The sequence below is a fragment of the Grammomys surdaster genome, unplaced genomic scaffold (genome assembly GCF_004785775.1).
Source record: "Grammomys surdaster isolate TR1022 unplaced genomic scaffold, NIH_TR_1.0 100, whole genome shotgun sequence".
NCBI lineage: Eukaryota > Metazoa > Chordata > Mammalia > Rodentia > Muridae > Grammomys > Grammomys surdaster.
This window is the reverse complement of record NW_021604579.1, coordinates 13,622,459-13,649,300: the sequence shown is the minus strand read 5'-3', so window position 1 is coordinate 13,649,300 and position 26,842 is coordinate 13,622,459. Positions and strand designations below refer to the sequence as shown.

At 45.9% G+C, this 26,842-nt stretch overlaps 1 protein-coding gene across 1 annotated transcript in view; it reads left to right on the top strand.

Moving 5' to 3' along the window:
- The window catches only part of Plpp3 (phospholipid phosphatase 3), a 74,624-nt gene that overhangs the window by 34,917 nt on the left and 12,865 nt on the right, over positions 1 to 26,842 (top strand). The window contains exons 2-5 of the mRNA XM_028785610.1: positions 2,299 to 2,456; positions 15,769 to 16,049; positions 16,448 to 16,505; positions 26,032 to 26,208. Of these exons, the coding sequence (XP_028641443.1) occupies positions 2,299 to 2,456; positions 15,769 to 16,049; positions 16,448 to 16,505; positions 26,032 to 26,208 (674 nt within the window). The remainder of the gene's footprint in view (positions 1 to 2,298; positions 2,457 to 15,768; positions 16,050 to 16,447; positions 16,506 to 26,031; positions 26,209 to 26,842) is intronic.

Genomic DNA, 26,842 nt, shown 5'->3' with positions numbered 1-26,842 from the left:
TGTTTTACGGGCCTATCATATGAAAACTATTGAGTACAGATGCTGGAGCCACAGATGCCAGGCACCCAGGGTCTATTCCTATCCTGAGGGGTTTTCTTAGCAACTCTTTGGCTCCCAAGCATCTCAGAGGCCACAGCTCAGCCTAGCAGCATCTCATCATCACAACACAGGAGTTCTAAAATTATGCTATAGTATCAGTTTCTGGCTTCTCAGTCCCTCTTCATAGCCAACTTGGTCCTATTTCAAAATCTCTAGGCCATAGAGTAAAAAATGGGCTGAGCCTCATATGATATCTCTCCCAGGGCCAACCCTAGAACATCAGCTGAGTTCTGTCACTACTATGCCTGCACTCCACTGCCTCCCCACCCCCTCTACTCCAAGGCAGGGAGAGTTTCAAAAGTTAATGGTTATTGCCTTGCAGGACCCCTCTGTGTTTACTTTGAGAAGGTCAGGCCCGATACTGTGGTGTGTTGCTGTTCTTCTTTTCAAAGCACTAGTATGAATTTGATAAAGTAAATTGTTGTTCTAACAGGAAGCAGTTAGGGGGTCACAAAATAAATAGCCGTAGAATTCAAATAAATCCAAAGAATAAAACCAAATAAATCCATGTGTGTATGCACTGTGATACATAAATACTCTTTTTTTTTTTTGAAAGCTAAGGTTTTTATCGCTGCTGGTCTGGACCAAAGTAACTGAAAAATTGTGCAGTTCACGGTACTTTTTTCATTTTCAGAGGTGGCCTGGGGTTTTGAGCAATGTGAAATGAAAATAATTTTTAAAAAATGAAAAAAGAACTTTACTTTTTAAACAACTGCTTATTTTGGTTTCCCCACCCCGTATCCCCCCTCACAAATGAATTTCACATTTGGATGAAACCAATTTGCAGTGTTAAATTAGGGACTTAGGCACTTAGAGGTGTCGAAGTTAAACCCTAAGAGAGCTAAAGATTCCTCTTGATTTTCCCCTTGAAGAAGGGAGGGAGTGGTACTTAAGGGATGCTTAGAGTGGCCTCTCTAGTTTAATATAATATTCAGTACACAAACACAGAGATGATCCTTTGTCAGTCTCTGGATCTGTGTGAGCCAGACCCTGTACATGTCTCTGTGGTGTCTAGAGGACTGGCAGAGCTGGAGGCTGGAGGAGAAAGGTTCTGATCTGGGCCATGCCTTGGGTCAGGATTAGAGGCTTTATGTTACTCTTGCAAGGGAGAGCCATTAGTGGCATTTTAGCAAGGCAATAAGATAGATGCTCATGGCAGAGCCTTTTACAAAGTAAATCAGCCAGGTATAACGGCTCACGCCTTTGATCCCAGCACTTGGGAAGCAGAGGCAAGTGGATCTCTGTGAGTTCCAGGACAGCCAGGGCTACAGAGTGAGACTTTGTTTGGAAACAACAACAAGCTCCCTAGTAGGAGATGTCTGTAGTATCCATGCAAGACTTACAGTGGACATTTGCTCTTTGCTTCCAGGCTTTGAGGAGTTTCTGGGCAGGTGGTAAAATCTAGTAGCAATGACTTCTGAGAGAATGGAACTAGCAGGTCACTGATAACAAGTGTTGCTTTAAGAACAGCCTGGTACTTCCTGTACCCTTGGGCTCTGACCTGGGATATCAGATGGAAGGGCTGAGCTGAACTCTAGTTTATGACTCTGAATAGTGAGGAAAAAGACTTAGAAATGCCATCTATTGAGCCAGACCCTTTAAAAGAGACTTTCTGCACAGGAAAGTACTGCTCTTCACACGCATTTCCTGTGAGGTGCCTGCGATGAGGGAGTTGGACTGAGAACAGGAGCCACGGCTCCATGACTAGAAGCTGGTGGATCTGGGATTCAACTCTAAGTTGTCTGACTCTGATGCCCGCCCACACAACTGCAGGTTGCATGGTCTTCCGATGAGCTTCTCAGAGCAGAGATAAGAGCCCCAGAGAGATCACTCTGGACATCTAACTGAATATCATTAGCCTTGGGCTGCATTAGTTATTCTTAAATCTGGTGTTGATTTTTATCAGGGTATGATAGGGCTATGGAAGACCCCGCTCCCCATTCTTCCACTGCCTCTTTGAGTGCTTTGGTAAAAAACAAACAGGAGAACAATGGCATTTTCTCTGGGACAGTGAAAGGGAGACAGGTCTATGGTGAAAGCACCACAGACCTGCAGAATACCACAAACAACGACGTAGGAATTTTGTTGGTATTTCCATCTGATACTTGGGCTAGCCTCTGCTGTAAGATGTTCCCCTTTGGCTCCTTTGCACTGATATCCTCTCTTTTCTCTCCTCTTCCCCCATGTGTGTACTCCCAGCGGCTCTGCCCTTCCTCATCATCGAGACAAGCACCATTAAGCCTTATCGTCGAGGGTTTTACTGCAATGACGAGAGCATCAAGTATCCCCTGAAAGTCAGCGAGACTATAAATGATGCTGTGCTCTGTGCGGTGGGGATCGTCATCGCCATCCTGGCGGTAAGTATCCTCTGTCCTCTTGCCTCTGCCATACTGATCTGACCTCCTCCTGTGTTGTACTGCAAAATATCCAAGCCAACCGACATTTTCAGCCAGTCAAAAGAGATGGCCACCAAAGTTAATACTATTTCCAAAAGTCCACATCTATTGGGAGATAAACATATGAACATTTAGCAACACCTTTCTATATATTTGATATGCGCTATCTTCACAACAATCTCGTGGAGTATAGATGTTAGTTTTTTCTCTTCTAATGTCCATAGAGTAAGACTTAGTTAATCTGAGTGGTAGAGTTGAGATTAGCACTGAGACATCTCTTACACCATCGTCTGATCTTTAAGTCGCTGTGCTAGAAGGCTGAGTCCCATCCTTGTCCTCTAGCCAAGGTGTTCTCTGTGGTCTTGCTTCACCTTTGCTGAGCTGCAGTAGTAGTGACAATGTCCTTGCAGTTCTCTAGCCTACTATTTAGTTTTCTGGCCCCGTGGCTATAGTGGTAAGATAAATAGGACTTGGAATTCTGAGCATTTGATCCAGACCCCACCCTCTACTAGCAAGCCCACATCTTTAAAACTGAGGATACCTGTTGTTTCACGGTGTCACAATAGGGTATAAAAGACCAAGAGTGTCTATTTGCTGTGGTAAACACAGTGACCAAGAGCAACTTGGGGAGTAAAGGGTTTATTTCAGTTTACATTTCCAGGTAGCAGTCCACTATTAAGGAAAGTCAGAGCCAGAAACCTAGAGGCAGAAACTGAGGCAGAGGCCATGAAGAAATGCTCTTTGCTGACTTGTTCTCCAGTGCTTTCTTTTAGCACCTAGGACCACCAGCCCAAGGGTGGCACTGCCCATAGTGAGCCAAGCCTCCCGTATGTATCATCAATCTAAAAAGTACCCCACAGGCATGCTCACAGGTCCATTGAGATATCCTTTCTCAAATGACTCTAGCTTGTGTCAAGTTAACATCAAATTAGCAGCACAGTGAGTATTAAAATACTTAATTGCTGAATTGTTAAAAACTGTATTAAAACTCTTAATTGCTGAACAGGTTACTAGGGCATAAGTAAAGTCCAGCCTGTCATGTGCTTCCCTTAAAGGATAGCCCCCATGAACCACACTGCAGAATCGTGCCACACATGGACTGTGTGACAAGGTCCAGAATTCCTTTGAGCAGTACTAACTAGCTCCTGGGAATTTGGGCATGGCCCACCTGAGCCCTACCCTCTTTTAGTGTGTCCATTTGAGAGAAGACGGGAAGGGTCATTCTTTGAAAGCCTGTAGAATGATTTGTGAGGTTTACATGTCTACTCCTCCAGTGTTTTCTACGTTCATCCTCTGCCCTTGAACTCCTGCAGTGGGGTAAAAAGGAGAGGCAACACATCCGCTAGGAAGCATGAATCCTGTAGATCCTTGAATTGCTCTCCTGTGGAGCTTAGCTTGGAGATGGAGCCTTGAGCTGCTATCCCCATTGTGCAGATGGAAAGTCTCTAGCCCAGAGTGATTCAATAATAGACACACTTGGAGCCTATAGCCAATAAGACCTGGGGTTCACTGTGCCTGACTGATTCGAAAGCCCCTTTCCCAGCTTTCAGACGTACATTTCAGGATGGCTAATCTTTCCAGATGAACTGCTCCAGGGGATAGGCAGTTATCTTATCTGGCCTGGTCTGGGTTGTGACAGGTAAGATACTGGTAACACAAGTTTTTCTTGTGACTTGCTACTCTGGTTGTAAACTCTGAGAACCCTCTTTGGTCAATCAGTCTCTCTCTCTCTCTCTCTCTCTCTCTCTCTCTCTCTCTCTCTCTCTCCTCTCTCTCTCTCATAACCCAGGCACACAATCAACAGTTTGAATTTGGGCAATAGCAAGGGGAGCTTGTAGAATTCTCTCCAATCTTTAAAAGAAAAATAGCCCATTTGGCAGACTAGTAGCTTGGGAGGGTGCACTAAGGATCTCTGTTCAAAAGCTGAAAAATAAAAGGTCCAATTTACTATTGCTCCAAATTGATGGTTGTGGGAGTAAGTTCTCCTGGAAGAATGGCTTTTCCTGAAAAGGGCATTTGTTGTGGAAGGCAGATAATTATAGAGTCTCTCTTGTCGAGGTTTGAACAGGTGTTCTCGACAGTCAGGGGATTGGCTAATTGAATGCTTTAAGAGAGCACATTATAATCTAGGCGTCTTGTGATAAGAACGGTCCCGGACAGGTACATCACATGCTGTTCGGGCATTCTACCAGGTGTTATTCCCAGCATGCCATGGGGCTGCTGGCAGGCACACAGTGGAAAATGAATTAAACACCTTTCCGATGTGAATCAAGTGAAAAGATTGGTATCGGTAACCCTCAGTTTTCTCATCTATAAGATCAAAGCAGTGTTCACAGTTTCTCAAAAGGATTGTCATTAAAATCAAACACCTGTAAAGTTCCCTAGATGAAGTGTGCACAGCCTTGTACATAAGCACAGGCCCTGGCTTCTCTCAGGCCCCAGGGTGGGCAAAGGAAATGTTAAAGCGGCTTGTCTGGAGGCTGTTCTCTCCTTTCTAAGACCGGGTCGGCAGTTCTGCTCCTGCTGCATGCTTCTCCCGGAGGTTCCAACATTCCTAGTTTCTTTTCACACCTGCTCTTGGGTGCTTCATGGTCCTGTCCCTTTACCAGTGTCACCTTGATGTTTTCCCTAGATACCCAGATTTTCTTGAAACAGTCCTGTGCTGGACTCTTCAATATAGGATAAGCAATGATGTCAGGAACATAAGTTTCAACCAAGCCATTGTATGGTTCAGAGGCACACCAAGAACGATGCACGACACACAGCAGTGGATGAGGTGGGTCAGCAGGTGAAAGGGCTTGCTGTTATAATATGAATTTGATTCCTGGATCCCACCTAAAGGTGGAAGGAAAGAATCAACCCCAGAAAGTTTTCCTTTGGCCTAACCTCCACATGGTCAATATGGTACGTGTGTCAACCTCCTCTGCCAATAGTAAAATAATAATGTAAAAAATTCTAGAAAAAAAAAACGCACAGCAATAACAGCTGCCCTGGTCAAGAGCTACTGTGTTCCAGGGAGACATGGAGACTGTTGATCAAGTTCACCCTTAATGAAACACCAAGAGCTGGATAAAGGTATAAGCTCTGGTTCCCATCCAAGCTCCTCTGCTGAGGGGTAGGTTGCAAGTTGATGAGCCTTAGTAGATTCATCTGTTAAGTGGAAAGAGTATGTAAGTAGTCGTGTTTGCTAAGGTTTTGAAATGAGATCAGCGTATACACACACACACACTAGTAACTCAATGTCAGGCACAGTAAAGTTTACTCAATAAATGTTTGTTGCCTTTATCACAAATGAGAACCGTGTCAAAGTGTGGTGACAAAGTATGGTGACAAGACTTAGCCAAGATGGAGTCTGGAAAAGAATTCCCACTCTCTTCATATCACTAATCAGTTAGATCCGAGGGCTCTTGTCTCTCACTCCTCTTTGCAATAGGACTTCTACCCCCTGCTCCTGCTGCCAATGCATTTCATCCAGAGCCACATGTGACATGTGTGCTCCTGTCACCTATACCCTGTGTCCTTGCTTGCTGTAATGCCAAGAGTGCTCCTGGAGAAAAGTTCAGTGAAGACCTCAGAGGCAGATGAATAGCTGGCTTTGGTAAGATCAGTTCTGGTAAAGCTATTCAAGCTACGGACAGCAGCAGCAGGCTATGGTTCCCACTCTCCCAGCTTGATTGCCCCATGAGCCTGGCTGCCTTTACCAAGAATCGGGCTTCTCACCAGAGAGCCTGAGGGACAGTCATGCAAGGGAGCAGGTTTCGGAACTGAAAGTTGGCTTGCTGCGTAACTGCCCTGGATCTTCTGCTCGGTGTCAGGTTTGTTGCAGACCGTGAGAGAAGCCTTGACTGATTTGGATGCCCTTGATCCTGTTTGCCCAGATGCCACACAAAGGAATGGAATGGTGGTGGAGATCAGGGTGATCTCGAGATGCAAGTTGTCAGAGATTATAGAGAAAGCAGACACCTTTCTGAGGCAGAACCTATGGAAAAACTCTCGTCATTTTGACCTCTTTTTCAGATGTGTATCAGATTCTGGAATTATAGCATAATAAGAATTCCTTCCAGGTCCGCACAGCAACAGTCACTACCCTGCTTTGAAAAGGCTTAATGACTCTAGCAGCAGCCAGGATAGGAGCAACCAGTAAAATCCCACGTCCTATCTAGCTTTCTCTCCTTCAGCGGTGCCTTGCATTGCCCATCAAGTATAATGTGGAAAAACATCTTAATATGGCCCCAAAATGCTCATTGTTCTGTTCAGTAAACATGGGCTCTGTGCTTGCCAAGCTCGAACCCCAAGACGGGTTCACATAGATTGTTTTTTAATCTAGGAATCGATGCACGGGAATGTCATAGGTCATCCTCCCTCCCTACTGGTCAGAAGCATGTTACTTTTCCTCAGAGAAACTCACACTTTGGCACCATCTGACTGTAAAAGTGGGATGACCAGTCATTAACTCCCTGGGCTTATTTTGGCCTTTACATCAAGTGCTTTCCCGTTGTGTGATCATTGTGATCCACGCTTTCTTCTCTGCAGTGATGCATTGTCTGTGGGGTAGCTTTTCTGTGCATGCTCTCCTATTGGCCCCTGGTAATCATCCTGAGAATGAACATTAAGAACTGAGACAACTGAAGCTCAAGGATAATCAGTGACTTCCATATAATTGGCAAAGTCGGACCAATCGTCTTGATCCTACAACCAAGGCTTTCAAAGTCGTAACCCCTCTGTCCACTGCCGTCTGCAGTCTGCCCCGCTTCTACAGCTGTGTAACTGTGTAACAGGCCTCTAGCATACCAGATGTGGGGGTTGATGGCGAAATGCACAGTTTCAGGGGACAGCCAGCAAGTGCCCCATCTCAAACAAGCCAACAGTGGCTTCACTACTCATTCATTACCTTGTCATGGGATTCCTGTCTAGGTTTGGTCCCTCCTGCTGGATGACAGGCTCCTGAGAGAAAGAGGCCAGGTCTTCTCCTCTGATGGAACATGATAGGCACTGAGTAAAAACCTCAAGCAGGTATCGCCAGGAAGCATCCATTTGGCTACCTCCTCCCCTACTGACCTCTGGTCTTGTAGTTAGTGTGCTGGTTTCTCTTGTTTACAAGTTCATGTTCTATTTGCTGCACAAGGTAGGGATCGATCCAGTATGATCTAATATTGGTAGCTCAAGATGCAGACTATAAGTATATAAAAATGACCAAGTATGCTTTTAGTCATGGACAGAAAATCAAAAGCATTGGTCCTGAGTACCTGAGGATCCTGTTTGTTTCCCCAAAGCCTCAAATATGTTCCGTGTGAAACACGGGAGCATGCTCTGTGCCACATGCAAATTTCTAACTGAAGAGACAAGAAGAAGAGCTTAATACCTCCAGGACTTGTTTATTCAGGAGCAGGCTTCAGTTGGCCCACATCTGGACTGCATTAGGTTCCCCCCCCCCAACCCCAACCTCCCTTTATCTGTAAGAGTTCTGCCAAGAAAACAAGGGTCCCCAACATTGCTCCTCATTAAAGGTTAGTTGAGTTTTCAACTGAAAAAAAAAGAAAAAAAAAGGTGAAGCTGTGCTGGCCCAGCAGTGAGTTAGTGGGAGACCCAGTCCCCCAGTTTACAATCCACTCCATCTGTGCAATTACCAAGACCACCAACAGAGAGAGGCCACATTAATCCTTCAGTTATGTTGTCCCCTGATCAGATGGCTGCAGAGTTCTTCGGAGACCCTCTTGTCCCTGGGGACTTGTGGGAGGGGGCATCTATTTGTGATTTAACAAACAGACATTGACTGCCTCTGTCTAGAGTTTCGTTAGTTCCCTCTCCGCCGCCCGTGTCACTCCAACTGACTGGAAAGAGACGAGGCTGGCAGCAATTCCCTTCTAGCTATGCACAGACCTTGGGGTACATGACTGTTTGAAGTCAGTATCTAGAATGAAGCTGACAAGTCTCCGTTTTAAATAACAGCCCTTATGAGTCTGAGGGATAGATTCTGTGTGAGTCAGAGTGTAGCGGGGATAGAGTCAGATCCTTTCATGAGCTAGCTGAGGGACCAGAAACTAATTTCCCTTATCTTAAATGCTCTTCAGCAGCTATATGAAGTAGGCATTATTTCCCCCATTTAATGAGTGAGCAAAGACATTGAAGCCTATGAAGGAAAGTGATTTCGGCCAAGGTTACTGTGCTGAATAAAAGTGAGAGTAGGAATTAAAACTTAGATCTGACCTGCTTAAAAGCCCAAGTATTCTAATGGAAAAAAAATTTTTTTTTTTGAGTCTGCAATGTATTTGGAGCTATGTAGAATGTTCTTTGTCTTTCTGTAGTCCTCTATAAAAACTTTGAGTTCTTGGTCTTGGAAAGTTACATGTATGAAGACCAAACATGCAGGCCAACAGGTCAGTGAGCACTGGTGACAGCGTGTGGCAGTCAGTGGTTTGTGTAAGAGGATTTAAACAGGGGAGACAAGCTAAGTGCAAGGGCCTAGACTCAACCCCCTGGTCTAAGAGAAGAAGAGGAGAAGCAGGAGGAGGAGGAAGATGAGGACACACCACTTACTGTGTGTAGGAAGATGCTTAGTGCATTCTTCCCTCATACCACACAGTCAATGTGGCGGACACTGTGGCCCGTAAGCTGAGGTATAAGATGTGCTTCTGCCCTTGGAGCATGTGGTCTAAAAAGGAGAGGCAAGATGAGCACACACAGCACCAGTGGCGCTGTTAAAGCTTAAGGAGGGAAAAGAATTAGGGAAAAACAAACTAAGATAGCAGGCTCTAGGGATGAGAGTACTATAAGGAAAATGCACACCAAAATTTCCTTCTACTTGAGACTGAGAAATAAACTGAGAAAATCTACTATTCTTCCCTCCTGCTTCTTGGTCACCAAGTGTAGAGGCTGTGAGGTGTGCAGTCCCTGGGTTCTCAGAGAAAGAGGACTTTGGGATATTTTCACATAAAAGGACTTGATCATTGTTTTTAATGAGCATATATCCTGTCTAATTATCAGAGGCTTTCAAGCTGCTGATACTAGCACCACTCTCCTGTTTTGTGGATAAGGAGCCAGGTGTAGCATCCGGAAGGAGCCAGGTTTAGCATACCTATTACTCCAGGTACAGAGGTTGAAAATGCCTGAATTTGGTGCCAAGACCAGCTGGCACTTGAACTTCTCCTTGAAGGGGAAGGATGGGATATTCATCAGAGATGACTTGCAGGAAAGGGGGATTTCTGTAACAATAGGGGAGATTTTGCAACTCTAGGGTACTGGCAGGAACTGCAAAGCAGACCTGTTTGGCTGGAGAAACAGGGAAAGGGCGAGGACAAAGTTCAGGTAGACAAAGAAGACGGGAGGAGGTGGGGGGTGGGGTGGGGGGGATATGACTGTCAAGGTCTCTGGCGGTAAGGAATTTTCACTCCAGTTAATTGCTAGAAAGCAACAAGAATATTGTTCTAAAATAGCGGGGTCACTTTTTTAACCAGGGTAAGAGTGAAGCCTGAACCTTCATGGTAGCAATTCAAGAGGAACCTGAGAAAAAAAAGATAACACGAGGGACCTGCGAATAGAGGCTGATGGAGTCTTAAGTGATGAGTCTTAAGGGTCTGGATTTTTGTAGTTAGATTTAGGGACGCGTGGAATAGAAATACAAGGATGGTGGAGGTTGTTTGGAGGATGGTGGGACTGGGTTTCATCTTAAACGCTCATCTACTATCTTCAGTTTTGTGTCCATTTGGATGAATTATCAGAACAGGATGGGTGGGAGGGGGCCCATTCATCCTTAGAGATTGTTTCGTCTTCACAGAAGACTATTGAAGCAGCTAAAAATCACAGCAGATGCCAGTCTACAGAAGACTTAGAGTAAAAGCCAGGTGCGGAGACATTGGAAACGGAGAACGAAGCTGGGAAATAGGAAGAAATGCACAGTGGTACAATAGCAAGGAAACCTGACAGATTCAACATGAAAGAGGACTGTGAAGTTGGCAGCATACAATACTCTGGAGAGAGCTGCCAGGAGACTGGCATGGACTGGCAAAGCATCTCTTGAAGGAGGCCTTTTGGCTGGGAGAGCTTGCGATTTGGGAAAATAACGGTACTTCAAACCATGTTCTTCAGGAGACCTGTGGGCACAGGGCAGACACTGATGGTTGCAGCCATAATGGGCTTCTGAGGTTTCTCTGGCCTCTTTGTCATCCTTGTGTTAGAGGTCAGAGTTGTCACACCCATGGAGCCCAGAATTGCCACTGTAGCCCTAGAAATGTCTGTGACATTATAGCCTTTCCTGGGCAGCATGCCACTGAAGTGCCAAAATGCTGGAGACAACTGAGTGGGGATTTTCCAATCACTTACTTCTACTTAGGTAAAGAGCTGGCAGTTTCCTTTTAGCAGATGGAACATTTGGCTTCAGAGAAAATTCAGCTCCATTCTTGATTCCATCTTGAAAGGCAGAACCCAAGTGTATTATGTTTTCTCTTAGCCTCAAGACTGAGAAAAAAATGATTCTCCATCATCAAATGTTTGTTCACTGAATTTCTTCTGGCCCAAAGAAGTATGTTAATCCACATATGTGAGGTATGGGGGGTTAGGGTGGAGCTGACAAGGAAGGAAACATACATGACTATGGGAGTGAAAGCCATGTAGGGGTTGGTTTGGTGCTGCTTGTATTTAAATGTTAAATACTAGCTCTCAAAATCTGGTTGCAACTGACCCACTACAAAGACCTTATCTGTGTGCCTTTGTCTTTCGGGAAGTGAAGACCAGCTATCTTCTGGGACTTCAAGGAAACAGCCTTCTTGGTACCATTAGGAAGAACCCAGGAATGAAGGAGAAGGGCAGGTGTCAGCGATGGGCCTGCCAAGCTGTCCTGCCAGCTTCCCCTTTTAATTCAGAGTGACTCACTGGCCTCTCTGGCCTTCACTTCACCGCTCTCAATTAGAAAGCGTCAGTAATCACAGAGTGACCAGCAGGGCGCTGTGAGAGACAGTGTGGCAGAGGGGAAAGCACTTTGTAAGCTGTAAAGTTCTATGTAAGTAAATATTATCAAAGCAGAACCGAGCATAGGCAGAGCATAGGCACGCAGCCCTTCAGAGTCAACTGGGGAAGATTTCTCAGTTTCTAGAAGAGGAACTGTTAGGACATTCTGTGTAAAAATATGACTTTTCTTGGGGTGATTTATAAATAGAGCAAAATGTTTAAAATAACACAGTAGCTGAGTGGTGGTGGCGGTGGCGGTGGTGGGGTCCTTCTGCAATGGGCTTCTTCTATCTTGTTTCCTGGAAAGATCAAAATCAAAACCACCACACACGTATTTTCTGCTTCTGCCCTGGCAGGGCATACTTCCCACATCCCAGTTTGAAATGTTCTTTTCCAAAGAACTCTTGGAAATAAATAGCGCTTTTAGGTCGTCCCAACCTCTCCTAATCATGCAAGAAGAAGTTAAAAAAAAAAAACAACCAAAACCAAAATGAGCCTTTGGAAGTGCCAGGCGTTTGACATATCACCTATTGAATTCCTTACCAGCCTCTCCAGGTGGTTATTATTAATGCTATTTTCTATAAGGGGACACCTAAGCCCAGACAGGTGAAGTCATGTGGCTGCAAAGTAATAGATGGATCAGACTGAGACTTACTGGCTCCTGGGTTGCTGCCTCTTTCTCCACACCATGGCTCTTTCCTCCCCACTAAGGCTAGCCTAAAGACCCCCTCCATTTCCCCTCCAGAATGGTTAACATCCGCAAAGATGTGGATAGCTGGGCTCTTTTTCACCACAAAAGACAGGAAGAGGCTCGCTCTTACACTTGGAGACAACTTCCCAACCACTGGCCTACCGGCCAGGACCCGTCCCTTTCTGTCCCCTTGTGGCTTAATTGCCATGCCTTCCTCTGTATGAGTTTCCAGACTCTGGGCCAAGCTCCTTAAAAGGCAGGTAGGGGAGAGTTCTCTGCTGGCCTGGCAGCCAGCCATCACCCCTCTCGATCCGCTGCTAGCTGCTTCAGAGAGAGATCAACATAGAAGGCATATTTTTTTTTTTCCAAAGTGAAACTTATCAGAACTTTGCTGACTGAGGCAGGAATGAGGGCCCCAGGGGTGGGGGACCAAGCCTTTGGAGGAGGGAATGGTGGTGCTCATTTTATGACCCAGGAATGAAAACATTGTGAATAATGAATAAAGTCCGAAAGTAGTAAATCTGAGACTCCAGAGAAGGCGAGCAGCATGTCAGGGAGCGGTTTAAGCCCTCGCCTCTCCTGCAGAGGTGCGGCCCGAGTTTCATTAAATAGCCTTTAAGGGTTAGGATTACAAGAAGCCGAGTCCCCTGGTTCATAATGATGATTTATGGCCGTGTTGTCGACTCCACGACCCTTCTGTACAAGGGATGGAGAAAATACATAATTTGCTGCTCATTAACTGTGCAATCTGTCAGGGCGGCTCCAGAAGCCATGTGGTCCCGGAGCCTTGCGTCTGGTAAATGGCTTCAGCGGGGCTGTCTCGGAGACACAACCACTCCTCCACCATAGGAAATGGTTTTGATAACAGTAGAACTAACAAGCTGAACCCTAGGTAGGTAGCCTGCTGATGTCTTAGAACTGAGAGACAGTGGACTTTACTCCTCTGACATCTCCCAGACCCCATCCTCAGAGAGAACCCCAGAATCCCCATCTATCTGTACAATGGGCTTGCCTTGTGGACAGGTGCTGGCCAAATGAAACTACAGTTGAAAGGAACTGTGAGAAGTGGCTGCTGGGGCTTACATCGTCAGGAGTTTGAGGGAGCATCTCTCTCTCTCTCTCTCTCTCTCTCTCTCTCTCTCTCTCTCTCTCTCTCTCTCTCTCTTTTTCTCCCCCCTCACTACCAGGATCATCACTCAGCGCTCTGAGAAGGCCATACTGTAGGAGTCTCAGGATGTTGAGAGGTTAGGGTGGAAGAAGGTCCTCAATTTGTCATAAAACCTTTTCTTCCTAAAGTGTCCTACACAGCAATGACTCTTTACCTGAAACTGACCAGTAAATCCATGTAAAAGATGCTGATTTGCAGTAGAAACCTACAAGTTCTCTCTCACCAAGAACAGAAAACCATGCATCATGATGCTTGAGCCAGGATTTCTTTGTCTAAGTCAGTGGTCTGGTCCTAGAAACTCAGGAGCAATCCAAGGGCAGGCATTGTGCCCAGGGCCTTGGTTCTGCTCCTGGCTTATAGGTGGTTTTAACAGATAACCTTCTTCTACTGTTGCCTGTTACCTGTTGCCTCTGCTTGGTTAGGAAGCTAGCTCAGAAGCTGGAGAGTTAATGACATCGCTCTTATGAGATAGTAAGTCATGATTGTGGAGAGAGAGAAGCTGACTTGCTCCAAATTCACCCGGTGAGTGGAGGACTCCCACCCTGGTTACTTGATACTCACTCAGTGGCCATCCCCAACCCCACATAAACACACCTGAGTGTGACTTATAAATAAAGAATCAGAAGGAGTCAGCCATTGAGACTGTGGCAGTGGACATCGGGAACTTGTTAACCTGTAAGATTTTCAAAGGGTAAAAGTGTAAACAGGTTGGAAGAGGGAAGTGGATTGAGAATGTGTACCTGGGTCCAATCTTTGGGCACACATTCATTTGGGCCCCAGTCTCTTCAGCACAGAATGGTTGCCTTCATTTCTGACCTGCCATGACACTCAGATTTCATCTGTTATACGTTATCAGAGGGACCTTGGCAAGGATTAGGGGACATTTCCAAGTCATGCTCATCTCACCAAGGATTGACTCCTCTCCTGCTCCCCCGACGTTTGTCTGTTGCTTCAGTGAGCATTTCTGAGCACCTATGGAGAATTAAATATTCTGCTTCCTCAGGGAATAGCTAGGCAAGTAGGCTGACTGGACCAGCCTTGGGCCTTCCCTGCCCCTGTAGAATCATCCTCAGTGTGATCTGGAAAAAGTGCGGCTCTTACAGACATAGCACATCTATCAACCAGGGCTCTTGTGTCAGCAAGTGGTGCTCTCTCTCCTGTCCCTGCTTGTCCCTGGGCCCAGCTGCTGTGTTGATCCTACACACCATCCTTCTCCACACTTTGGGGCCTTTGAGGACCTGGATTAGACTCATGCCTTGATGCCTTGCCCCAAAGGCAATTTGATCTAATTATAAAAAGATGCTGCCCACAGTCATCTTACAGAGCGACCTCTCTAGCCCACACTTACTGGAAAGCCAGGCAGTTTGAGCAGTACATTGTGGGGAGAGCATGTGAAACAGCCTCCTTCTTTGGCTCTCAGAGCTAAGGAGAAAACCCGGCCTGATTGAGGAATTCAAACTCCTAAAGGCACCATGTTGAATGTTTCTTGGCTTTTAGTTAGGTGTTTCTGTTTGTTTTTGAGACAGAGTCTCAATGTGGGGCCCAGTCTGGCCTTGAATCCTTGATCTTCCTGCCTAGGCCGTCCAGAGCTGGGATTGTAGATGTGTGCCACTATGACCAGGTTAGACCAGTGTTTTGTTGTTTCAACATACTATGAATGTGAAAAATAAAATAGAGCTAGAGACGCCAGTCAGTGTGGGGCCGTAGGTTCAAGCCTCATTATAGAAAATAAATAAATGTTAAATAATAAAAATAAATAAAAACCCTCTCTTTCCATGACTCAGCCCATTTCCACCAGTGTTGTCTCCCATAAACCAGTGACTTTGCAAGCAAGCAGCCTTCTTGTATGGGGAAGGAGGCTGAAGCATGTGAAGTTTGAGGGGTTTAGAGCCCAAGGGTATGGAGTAGGTGGCAGAGGCTGGATTCACTCGGGATCTGACTTGGGTATTCACTGTGGAAACATCCATCAATGCTAGCATGGAGGCAAGACCTTCACCAGAGTCAGTGGTACTAATAATCCTTCACCACATCCCAGAACCCTAAGATTTGCCTATGTGGGTCCCCTGACATGTAAGCACCCTTAATTGTGCCCTTGAGGCTTAATTTTCTTTTGTTTTCTGTAGCTAAGTCCTTTTTCGATGAATATATATATATATATATATGCACACATATAGGTTAGTCTCATAAATGTATATATACATATACTTGTTTTGTGGGTGAGTTTTATTGTTGGTATAGAGATACTATGGTAATATAAGGATCTTTCTAAAGAAGGAAATGGCAGCTGTGTTTGCGTTTTGAATGTTCTCCTTGTGTTTATGTGAATATGCATACCTAAATGGGGAATTTGAAGTTTGTAGATTGTACCTTGTAGTTAAATACTGAATCTATTCTCCTGGGTCACTAAATGTGGTCTTTAAGGATGCCTCAGGCCTCCCTAACTCCCTCGTTGGTTGTTGGTTTCTTTTCAGATCATCACAGGGGAATTCTACCGGATCTATTACCTCAAGGAGAAGTCCCGATCCACCATTCAGAACCCTTATGTGGCCGCTCTCTATAAGCAAGTGGGATGCTTCCTTTTCGGCTGTGCCATCAGCCAGTCCTTCACAGACATCGCCAAAGTGTCCATCGGGCGCCTGAGGCCTCACTTCCTGAGTGTCTGTGACCCTGATTTCAGTCAGATCAATTGCTCCGAGGGCTACATTCAGAACTACAGGTGCAGAGGAGAAGACAGCAAAGTACAGGAGGCCAGGTAGGGTGTCACCACCACACAGACACAGCAGGTATCTGTCTTGACACAGTACAGTTTGGAGAGTGCCTACTGAACACCCCAGGTGTTGGGCTCTGGTGTAGATGAGGGAGGAGGCATAGTACCCACTCTTGAAGAACTCACAGCCAAATAATTGAGACGATGTGTAAATAAATCATGATACAGTGGTGGTAAGCCTATTCATTCATTCTCTTGTTCATTTCTGTGTGCCTGCTATGTTCCAGGCATGTATCCAAAGCACTACCGAGGATACAAAAATGAACGACTGTCAGTGTCTGCTGTCAAGGTCAGAGTCTAGGAAGGGAAGACAGATGAGTGAACACTGGGGATGCGAATCCCTGTGAATACAGTCTTTTCATGATCTTCTCTTGCTCTTGCAGGAAGTCCTTCTTCTCCGGCCACGCCTCCTTCTCCATGTTCACTATGCTGTATCTGGTGGTAAGTTTCTATCCTCTAACAGGAGCAGAGCTCAACCCCAGCTTATCCCCTTACCATCTGTGAGGACATAGTTCACGTGAAATCCTTTAAAAAAAAAAGAGCCGAGAACATTAAGTTTCATCAGCGCTCAGTGCTGACTTAACAGAAGTCCCATTACTTTCTTAGCTTCTCCTAATTCTCAGATTAAAAATACTATTCACCCTGCTGTGAGATAGGGACTGTGTGTCCATGTTTGAAACTACAGAGTGCTACAAGGTACTTGCATAGTGTTTATGGTGCAAGCACTGCTCTCTGGAAGGCTGAGGATACCTTTGTTACAGATAGCACACTGTAGTGGGAAGAGGTCCCACTACAGAGAATCCAGGTGAACTGTCAAATTTACAAAAGCACCAGCAGTGCCATTCAGATTCAAGGGTTCTGATCCCAATCATCTCTCCCATTGGTCACCGTATGGTTTGTGTCCATATTGTGTCGATATCACACACACTGTGTCATGCCTACGGGGGACAGAGTCAGTCCTCTCGCACCCTTACCCAGCTTTCAGGGACTGAACTTGGATCATCAAGGCTGCTCCCATTGCCAAGTGGAGTGCCTTTACCCTCTGACCCATCCCACTGGCCTTCCTTATCTTACTTGCTGAGGGCAATTTGGCTTTTACAAAACACATCTGTGTCCAGGAAGACATGTGTGAAGTGCAAAATGCATATTCCTATTTCCTGGATCCAGAGACAGTAAGAAGTGTGTCTGAGTTCATTTGCCTTGGGGGTAGAGATGTGATTTGGGTTCACACGATGCTCTTCCCAGGCAGCTGGCTTCCTTGGACTTGTCCCGACGGTACAGGTGGGCAGCCTCCACAGCTCTAGTTGCCTGGTGGACAAAGAACGGGCTGTTCTGCTTCCCTTTGTCAGTTAAGCATGGCCTTCCCTGCCTTTCCTCACTCTATGAATGTGATCTGGAGCAAAAGCACTTCCTGCATTCAGCTGTCCGGTGGAGCTCAGAGCGTGAAGGTGCAGAGAGGTCAGACGTAGTCCCGGGGAGTGTAAGCTGTTTGGAAAAAGAACATTTTGATTTTAACTTACTTAAGAAACATAATTAGGAATTGGAAAAAACAACAGAGTTTGTTATGTTTTGCTTTTTTCCCCCTCTCCCTTCCAAGTTCAGAGGCCTTTGGCTTCCCATTACCCAGGATGCAGTGCTACAGGGTGGGCCCCAACCTATAAAATCATCCAACCTGGATCTCACTCACACACAGCGTACCCCTCCCCCTCTTCTTTTGCTTGTTTTTGTTTTGCTCTTAAAAAGGATAATTTAGCAGATATTTAGGGTTTCTGTTCCATGTGTGTATTTTACCAGGGCTGGAAGCAATTTCACAAATGTAATTTCAGTATTTTGTAAAAGTGCTTAGGAGAATTGTATGTGTTCATTTGCCCCTTGATGTCCCTTCATTTTATTCCAAGAGAAAAATACCAAATTCTTTTGAAGCCAGTACTGGATAGAGTGTCCTTTGCAGTGACCCAGAAGGTGTGTGCTGACATGTTTAGGATATGGGTTTGGGGGTCCTGCAGTGTGCCAGGCACCATGTCTATAGGCCACAACAAAACATTTGCTTCTCTTCGTAGCTTAGGGGCTTGGCTTTGATTATCTTGTTTGTGAAACAGGCTTGAATCTGAGAAGTTAATAAGGACATTGTGCAGCCAGTAAAACAGAGAAGGCACTTGAAGGATGGCCATCCCCAGTGGGCACCGTGGCCCCTTCTCATTGTGTTAGCTACAGAAAACTGAAAACAAACCTTTTTGGAAAGCAGCATATGGCATGTGAGCATTGGACCTAATTTCAATCGAACCTGAAGGGAAAGACACCAACCCTTTCTGTCTGCTTTAATGTGCTCACTCCACTCCTTGGTCCCTCAGTAGCTGTGGTCACAGAAGGGAGTCTGTATAGAGGATGACTGGAAGAAGGGAGGGAGGGAGGGAAGCTGAAAATGAGAGAAAAGGAGACAGAGAAAGAGTGAGGGATGGATGGATGGATGGATTGATGCCAAGCCCTTGTCTCCTGGTATACTTTCATATGTGTGCATGAAGGTGCTCCCATGAACACACTGGCAGACGCGTATGCACCCCACCTGATTCCACATACACCACAGGATCTTAGGAACATATGCAAGAATACACACATTCAATATTCATTCCTTGAAGACACCATGCATGCAGAAACACACACATGGACATAGTCACAGACGCCCGTACACACAAAGTTATCTGCCTGAAAGCAAGCTCAGAAGCAGATGACTTGGAAGTGGGAGCTGTGTTCTTCTACAGAACTAGGTTTTCTGTGATATTTCACAGAAATCCCAGTCTTTCCAGGGTCCCACATGCAAAACTTTCTCAAGGAAGTTTGAAGCTCGATACCTCAGGGAGGATAGAAATCCTGTGATCAATCAGGCAAGCCCTTCAGCCCTCCCCCAGTGCTTTTATGTTGGACTTCAGGAAGTGCCAGAGTTGGACATGGATCCTGGCCTACCCCCATATACCCTGAACTTTTCTAAGAGCCTGTAATCCATGGCTTTCCTGGAGCATTGAGGAGAAGCATTTGTGAACCAGCTGAGCTCAGCACTGACTGCATTTGCCTCTAGAATCAGACAGATGCAGCGCACTCTGCTCCAGCTCTGCCCATCACTAGTTGTGAACTGAATGAGATACTTGCCTCAGTGTGTTCATCTGTAAAATGGAGACTGTTGCATGAATCTTATAGACCGGTTGCCACTATTCTGATCTGGCCCCACTTTCTCCGGCTAACAAATGAAAGGAAAGCAAGAGTGGATATCAGTGCTGTTCACCACCCAGACTCTGTGTTTCTATTTTTAAAAAGTTTAAAGTCCTCCATGTGTTTCTTTGAAGAGGAAGAGAAGTCGTGGGGGCCAAACTTCTGTCCATGTAACCATGGTGTTCAAAGACAGGGGCTGACTAGACACACCAGGCATTCCCACTGTGGGCCTGTCAGCTCCAGGCATCCCCAGCAGCTTCCATAGCTTTGAAGGGCACTCCAAATTGGGTTTGGATTTGCAAAATGGATGGCTTAGAAAAACCATGGCCCAAACCCCAAATTATCTCTGGGCACGGAAGCTTAAGGATTGTTAGAGATTGATCCAGATGCTAATAAAACAAAGCGACAGCACCTAGAAGCATATGCTATACTTCCTACCTCTGGGCCTTGGCTTGTCTCCCAAGGGACTACATCTAGATTGCCCTCCATTATCGGGGTATAAGGACAATGAGGTTATCCAGATAAAACAGCAACATCAGGACAGACACCAATTTTTGTAGCTCACTTGGTATCTCCACTGTGGTACCAGATTCTTTGATACCCTTTAGGGCTCCTGAGGTGCATCAGACCTGGACCTCACCCATTCAAGCATTTGGCAAGTATTTAGTGAGTACCTGTCTGGAACCAAGTGCCATGATAGGAGTGGACAGATGGGACTCTGTAAGGCTTGGTCACAAGGTTCAGAGAGAGGGCCAGGAAGACAGAGATGATAGCATGACCCCTTGGGCACGAGGGCTTTGGGAGATGAGTGGTTTATTATGGCTGTTTGGAATCATGGTGGGGTTGATCCTGTGAAAACAAGAGGAACCTGAGAAACCCATGGTACAAAGAAGCACAAACTGTGCCTCCTGCCACCAGAGTGTCAGGTGTCTAGTGCAGCACTGCAGCAGAGTAGACAGCACACGTGACAGCTGACCACTAACCTCTGGGGTCACAAGTCCCACCTCTCCCTTCTGTGGTGCATATAGGCTGCAGCGGGTTTATATGCAGGCTCCTCCCTGCAAGGCAGCACCTTACCCTTTGCCTTTTTCAGGTCTCCTCAGAGAAGCCTCCCCTGACTAACTACCCTGCTTAAAATAGATAGCCTCATCCACCATTCCTAGCCCTTCCTGTGCCCCTTCACGTCCTTAACAAGTGTTCAGTGAATGGTTGATGAATAAACGAGTGTTGGATGACCCTCAGGTCATTTGACGGTCACAGTTCGATAATCTTTTCTATTCCACTGCATCCTGCTTATGGACTTGTTAGATTATCAAGAGCTCGTGTGGCCTAGGAGCAAGGCTTCAACCTCTTTGCTGAACCCTTTACCCCGTTGGCTTTTTCTGGGCTGCCCGAGACGAACTGTTTATATGTCACAGGATCTGTTGGGTACCAAGGAAACAGGGAAGTGGCTGACCTCTGATGGCCACATTCTCCAGGCTGTGGCTGTTAGTCATTGAGGTTTTGTTCAGTGTCTGGAATCCCAGAGCATAGGGTCTGGGGTGCACATGAGGCATTCTCACAGATCCTGGGAGAACAGGCTTTAACCTCTCATTGGAACATGATTGCTGGGTTTTTTTTGGGGGGGGGGCACAAACCACTGTACCAGATGTTTTTCCTTTCCTCTTCATTCCATCTGTCCATTCATCCACCCCTTTGTGAACACTTGTTGTGAGCCAGGACCTATGCGAGCACCTGGAAACACCAAAAATGCTCGTAATTTTGTGGAGAAAAACCATAAAACCATATAGTTGTGACAGAGTCAGTGAAGCTCCCTGGTTCAGACTGGGGGTGGATGGAGCACAGAGGAAAGGACCACTAGCTCTGCAGATGAAGTGAGCTCAGAGACTCCCAGGCCTGTGCCTTCCACTCACTTACACAGACGATGTATCTGCCTTTGAGACGAGCGTGTTTATAAGCACGTGAGACAGGTGCGGTAGAGAAACCTGGAGCTCCTGGAGCTTGTCTCAGGTGACAACTGTATCACTCCTTGGGATTTTTTTTTTCTCTCCAAAGGCTGAAGAGATAAGTTTAAGAAAACCAAAACTTGAGATAAAGCAGTAATGTTCTACAGAGAGCAGCAGCCCTTGGGCTAGATCTCAGATTCAGAAAGGTTTTTTTTTCTGTGTAATTCAGAGCTCCCTGTTGCCTTGAGCAACATGGCCTCTTCTGCCTCGGTCTCTTCATCTGCACCTTAGCTCCGTGGTATCCACCTGCCATGATGATTGTGGTGGTTGTGGGTAATTAAGCATCTAGCTCACTGTCTAACTCAGTGCTTGGCAGAGTGACCATTTCCTTTCCTTCCCCTTGATAATGATGGAAAATGAGATTGATTTCCTGGAAAGGAAGAAAGTGTCAGGTAAAAAGAATTCTTTTGTCTTCCAAGCAGTTAAATAATAACCCTACAGAGGGAAACTCTGGTTTACATCATGTGGCCTTCTGCCAAGCACAGGAGCCAGGGCCAGAGGAGAGCCAAGGAGGAGACTGGAGAGCAAGAAAGTTTCTCACTCTGGGTGTGGCCGACCTATCCTCCCTCCCAGAAAGAGGATAGTAAGGGACCTGAGGAGGACAAACTGCCTTTTCTCTCTAAGTCACCTGTCCCAAGAGCAATGGAAAGGAAGGGAGAGGACTGTACAAACCTGTTTCTCTAGTATGCAAATCACAGCATGAAACACAAATGACTTAGCAAGAATTAGAGAGGCTGAGAGCAGGGCTCACTCCCTGCAGGCTCACACCCAGGCAGACAGCACCAGGCTGGAACTCAGTATAAGGAGGTCTCCCGGGAATTTCAACTCTGTAGGACCCCAGTTTTGAAGCTAGGACCAGGGAGAGAACTCCATTTATAGAGGGTGATATGGGTGCCAAGGTTCCATGTGCCTTCCCCTGGGGAGGGGAGTCAGACACACACCTCTTATTGTAATCCTCCTCACACCCCCAACCAGCAGCTCTGTCTTAGCCCAGTCTTAGCACCAGCAAGAAAAATTGTTAGGACGCGGGGATTTCATTATATCCGTTACTTTTAGCAACAGAACAGATTTCATTGATAATTAGTCTTTCCAGTCTTTGAACACAATGCACGCTTAGCAGCATTTTTAAAACTGAGCACCTCTCAGGCTAGACACAAGAAATGAGGCTTCAGAAAGGCAGGATGACATGCAGTTCTCACTGCAGCACTCTTGCTCAGTGTCGATCACAGTGTCCCAGTAATGCTTAGCCCCGGTTCTGAGCCAAATTCTTCAGCTCAGAATCCTTTACAAAGAGAAACAAACACAGGCAGAACCAGATGTCAGGAGCAGGTTGGGTGTGGTCAGGGTAACTGGTTTTGTTCAGCTTCTCCTCATTCCTTTGCTAAGCAGCTGTTGTTGTTGTTGTTGTTGTTGTTGTTGTTGTTGTTGTTGAGTGCTGCTGGGGACCTTGCTGAAGCTCCTTAGGCTCTCCCTGATACTGAGAAAGTCTCTTTTGGTTCAGGATTGTAGGCATGATTAGCAGCACTAGGCCAGCAAGGTTTACCATCCTCTTCTTGGGCAGCTTGGACCTGTATCATGAACTGGAAGTGACTGGAGCCTCCAGAATTACTTACTGCCCCTAAGCTCCAGGATAGAGACTAGAACCAGTCCTGGGATGGCTCTTGTGAACTGGGCTAGGCACCAGGAGAATCCCATCCATTTAGTGGTAGAGCCAGTAGGTGTGTCACAAAGCCTACTGCAATTGCCTAACAAACTTCAGATCAAAAGCAGCCACTGGGTGGAAGGTCACTGCACAAGGTCTTTCTTTAGTAATTTATTGGTTTTGGAAAGATTGCCACAGTCATTGAATAACCCATATGTCAAGGCAAAGGAGTGTCTTCATCGTGAATGTCAGGGTCATTTGTGAGCCCATTGCACCACAGTGTTCCTGATGGATGTAAAGGCAGTGCTGGCTGTTGCATCTGCTGGCTGTCATTCCCAGTCCGTGCGAGGAATTCTTTTCCCATGGCCAATACTCCGGTCTCATTCACAAGCACTCCCTTCCTCTCTTCCTGGAGCTATTCTGATGCCTGTCTCCTCCCTGAGTTCCGCTCCTGTAGGAGATTTTTCTTTTCTGGAGCCCCAGCCTGAAGCATCTGAGTCAGTGGCAGGGGAGATGTAACCTTGTCCGGTTGGGAAGCCCACCCTTCCTCTGCCCCACCCTGGCTTCCAAGGCCTGAGACCTAAGTGGGCAGGCAGCAAGCAAGGGAAGGGTGGGATTCTGCACAAGTGCTTTCCAAGGTCTGTAGATTTTTTTTTTCCAGTGAAGGAAACTGAAATATCTTAGAGCTACTTAAAGAAAAGTGGTTAAAGAATACAATCTTTATCCTTTTTTAATTAATTATTTTACTTATAAGAATAAAAGCTTGTGCCGGGCAGTGGTGGTGCACGCCTTTAATCCCAGCACTTGGGAGGCAGAGGCAGTCGGATTTCTGAGTTCAAGGCCAGCCTGGTCTACAGAGTGAGTTCCAGGACAGCCGGGGCTACACAGAGAAACCCTGTCTCAAAAAACCAAAAAAAAAGAGAGAGTCGCACGACTTTACTGCCTGTGGTAACCCAATCCTGCCTGTACTCCTTACAAAGCATCTAGATTATTTTTTCATCAAACTGAGTGCTTTACTTAAAACCAGTTTCCATAATTTCAAATGCTTTTTTTTCCCCTTCAATAGGTAGATATTCTCTAAAATAAGTTTTTCAGGCTAAGTGGGTCTTTCCCCCAAAGGACTCAAAGCCTTTTATAATTTTATAGTAAAGACTTGGTATAGTGCATTCTCCAGCCTTGTGAGACCCTTAGTATTGCATGAAATACAGCTCAAGAGAAAGTGGTCTGCCTAACAAAAGGCAGGTTCCCTGGCCTGACGCCCAAGGCCCTGTCCACTGTATTTCTCCGTATACCCAGTCACGGCCCTCACCAGTCTCCCCTAACTTCCATTAGTAACTCTTCGATCTTGTTCAAGCTCAGCATCCTTTGCCTTTGGCAGTGACTCTAACCACACTCTCCGTTCTTTAACGGCGTCTATTCAACACACCAGTACACGTACTGCATTCATAACTGTCTACGGAGTGGAGACGACTTCCCATTTCTTTGTCATTAGCACCTGCTGTAGCATCTGCCAGTCCATGGCTCTGTTCTTTGGGAATTTTTTTTCCTTGAGAATGAGATTTCTAGTTTTATTCAAGTATTCTAGAATGTGCATCAAATTCTAATTGAATGTATACATTCACTGTTCTTATAAATAAAGATTCTAGCTCTCTATTCCAAGTATCCTTTATGCCCCTTATTTCATGAGGAAGTTTTGGGTCCATTCATTTGTATTGTCTTCCTCGCCTTTGGGAAGGTGGTGTGTGGGTTTTTGTTGCTGTTGTTTGGTTTTGGCTTTTAGATTTTTAACTGGTTGCTGCTGATAGATAAGAAAGCTATTGATTTAAAAAAAAAAAAAAAGGATTAGCAGCCAACCATAGTGTACCCTCTTACTAGTTTTTCTTTCAGCACTTTTAGATTTTCTCCTATTACACTCATTGGGTTAAAATAATGGTAGAGCCACCTGCTGTTTTCTGTGGGTGACTTTGTATTTTTCCATGGAGTTGAGGGTTCTGGCCTAGACATACATAGCTCCTGCACAGCCTGAGTCATTCTCTATCCCCTCAGCTCTGCTCGCTGGCTCTTGGCATGCTCCCTCCTGCCCACCAAAAGGAAAGTGTCCCATTGTCTCTGGGAGGGAGATCTGGTCTTTGCCCCTACCTCAGGTCTGCCTTGTGCCTAGCAGCCTCTCCTTCTGCTCTTCCTTGTCCTGGCCTCTCCCCTGCTTTGATTTGTAGTCGGAAGTTCCCCCTTGTTCCTCTTGATTCTTCCCCCTCATTTCCCAAGTTCCCACAGGAACCTGGGAAGTAGGTTGTGCCCAGAGGTTAAAGCGGAAACTCTAGCAAGATAACTCCAGAGGGGACAATACCCAGTTGACGTCATTTCAGTTTTCCTTGGGCCAGGGGTGGTGTTTGAGTTATTTTTTTTTTCCCCTTGTCTTTTTCTTCCATTTTTCTTCAGGATTACTCTTCTTCCTTGCCCAGTGCAGTATCTGTCAACCTTCCCTTGAAAGTTCTCTGGCATTGTCTGGCTGGTTTACATTTCCTCCTTTTGATAATTTAAAATCCAGGTTCCTACTGGTGACTTGGAAACTTCTCTTGGATAGAGTTGCTTTCTTTCAAAGCAGAAACATCCCCTTGTTGAGAGTGTCAGAGCAGCATCTCAAAGTCTCATCGATACATCCTTGCTGTTGCAGTGAATTGCTGGTCCTTAGGGACCAGGTAGCTGTAATCCCTGAGAAAGCTCACAGATGTGTAAAGTACATTGTGATCAATCCCACAACAAAGCCTTTGCCAACCTTGGTTACTGTTCTTTAAGTAGTATAGATCCAGAAGAGGAAAGTCACATTTATTAAATGTACTGTGTGCCTAGCAGTATGTAAAAAAAAATTCATAGGTGCTGTCTTACTCGTCTTTCCTTAACTTATCTTTTGAAAGAAAATCAATTTTATACTATGAAAACTAAAGATTAGCGTTTACCTGTGGGGCGTCATGTCCCAGTTAAGTGCTCTGTACACAGTATTATCACACCACGTCTAGACGGTTCCATTTGCCATAAATGTAGAGCACACTAGCCTAGTGTTCTAGTGTCTGTGGATGAGAAGTCATTTAGCGTGTCTTTTATCTCTTTCCTTCAGCTATACCTACAGGCCCGCTTCACCTGGCGCGGGGCCCGGCTGCTCCGCCCCCTCCTGCAGTTCACTTTGCTCATGATGGCCTTCTACACGGGATTGTCACGTGTATCTGACTACAAACATCATCCTAGCGATGTCCTGGCAGGATTTGCCCAAGGAGCTCTGGTGGCCTGCTGCATAGTAAGTAGCCCTTTGTCCTTGGCACTCACACAGAGCCCTGAACTGATGCTTGTTAAATGTTTCCAGCCCAGTGACTAAAGCAATTGAATCTTCATTCCTAGTAGTCTCTTCTTAGTGTCCCAAGAGCCTCAGGCTCCAGGACCCCATCAGTAGGTGGGAATCACTTGGTAGGTTCTGTGGATCCTCTTCTCCGTGAGCACAAATTTGGGCTTGTAGAATAACCAGAAGACAGTTTAGACATTGTCCGCTTATTCTGTATGTGACCACAGCAGACTGAAAGTTGCACAAGCACACGTGTGAGTGAATGCCTACAGAATGACAGTCCCCTGACACAGCCTGCTTTGGTGGGATACTAGTTAGTCAGTGGCTGTTCTCCATCCACTTCTTGGGAAATCTCTACACTCTTCTGTGTCAACTGGAGAACCAGAGGTTTGCTGAAGGAGGAGCCCTCCCCTGGCCCAGGACCTTGCATATCATCAAAACTCCTTAAAGACTGAATTTAGAGTGGGCACATGTTGGTTCCCCCCAAAACAGATTGCTTTTTTCAGCAGATCAGCAAAGGTCAGACACAGTCGGCAACACAGAGACAATGTAAGAGTGCTCAAGGAGACACTAGTGAAAGAAGGACCTGACC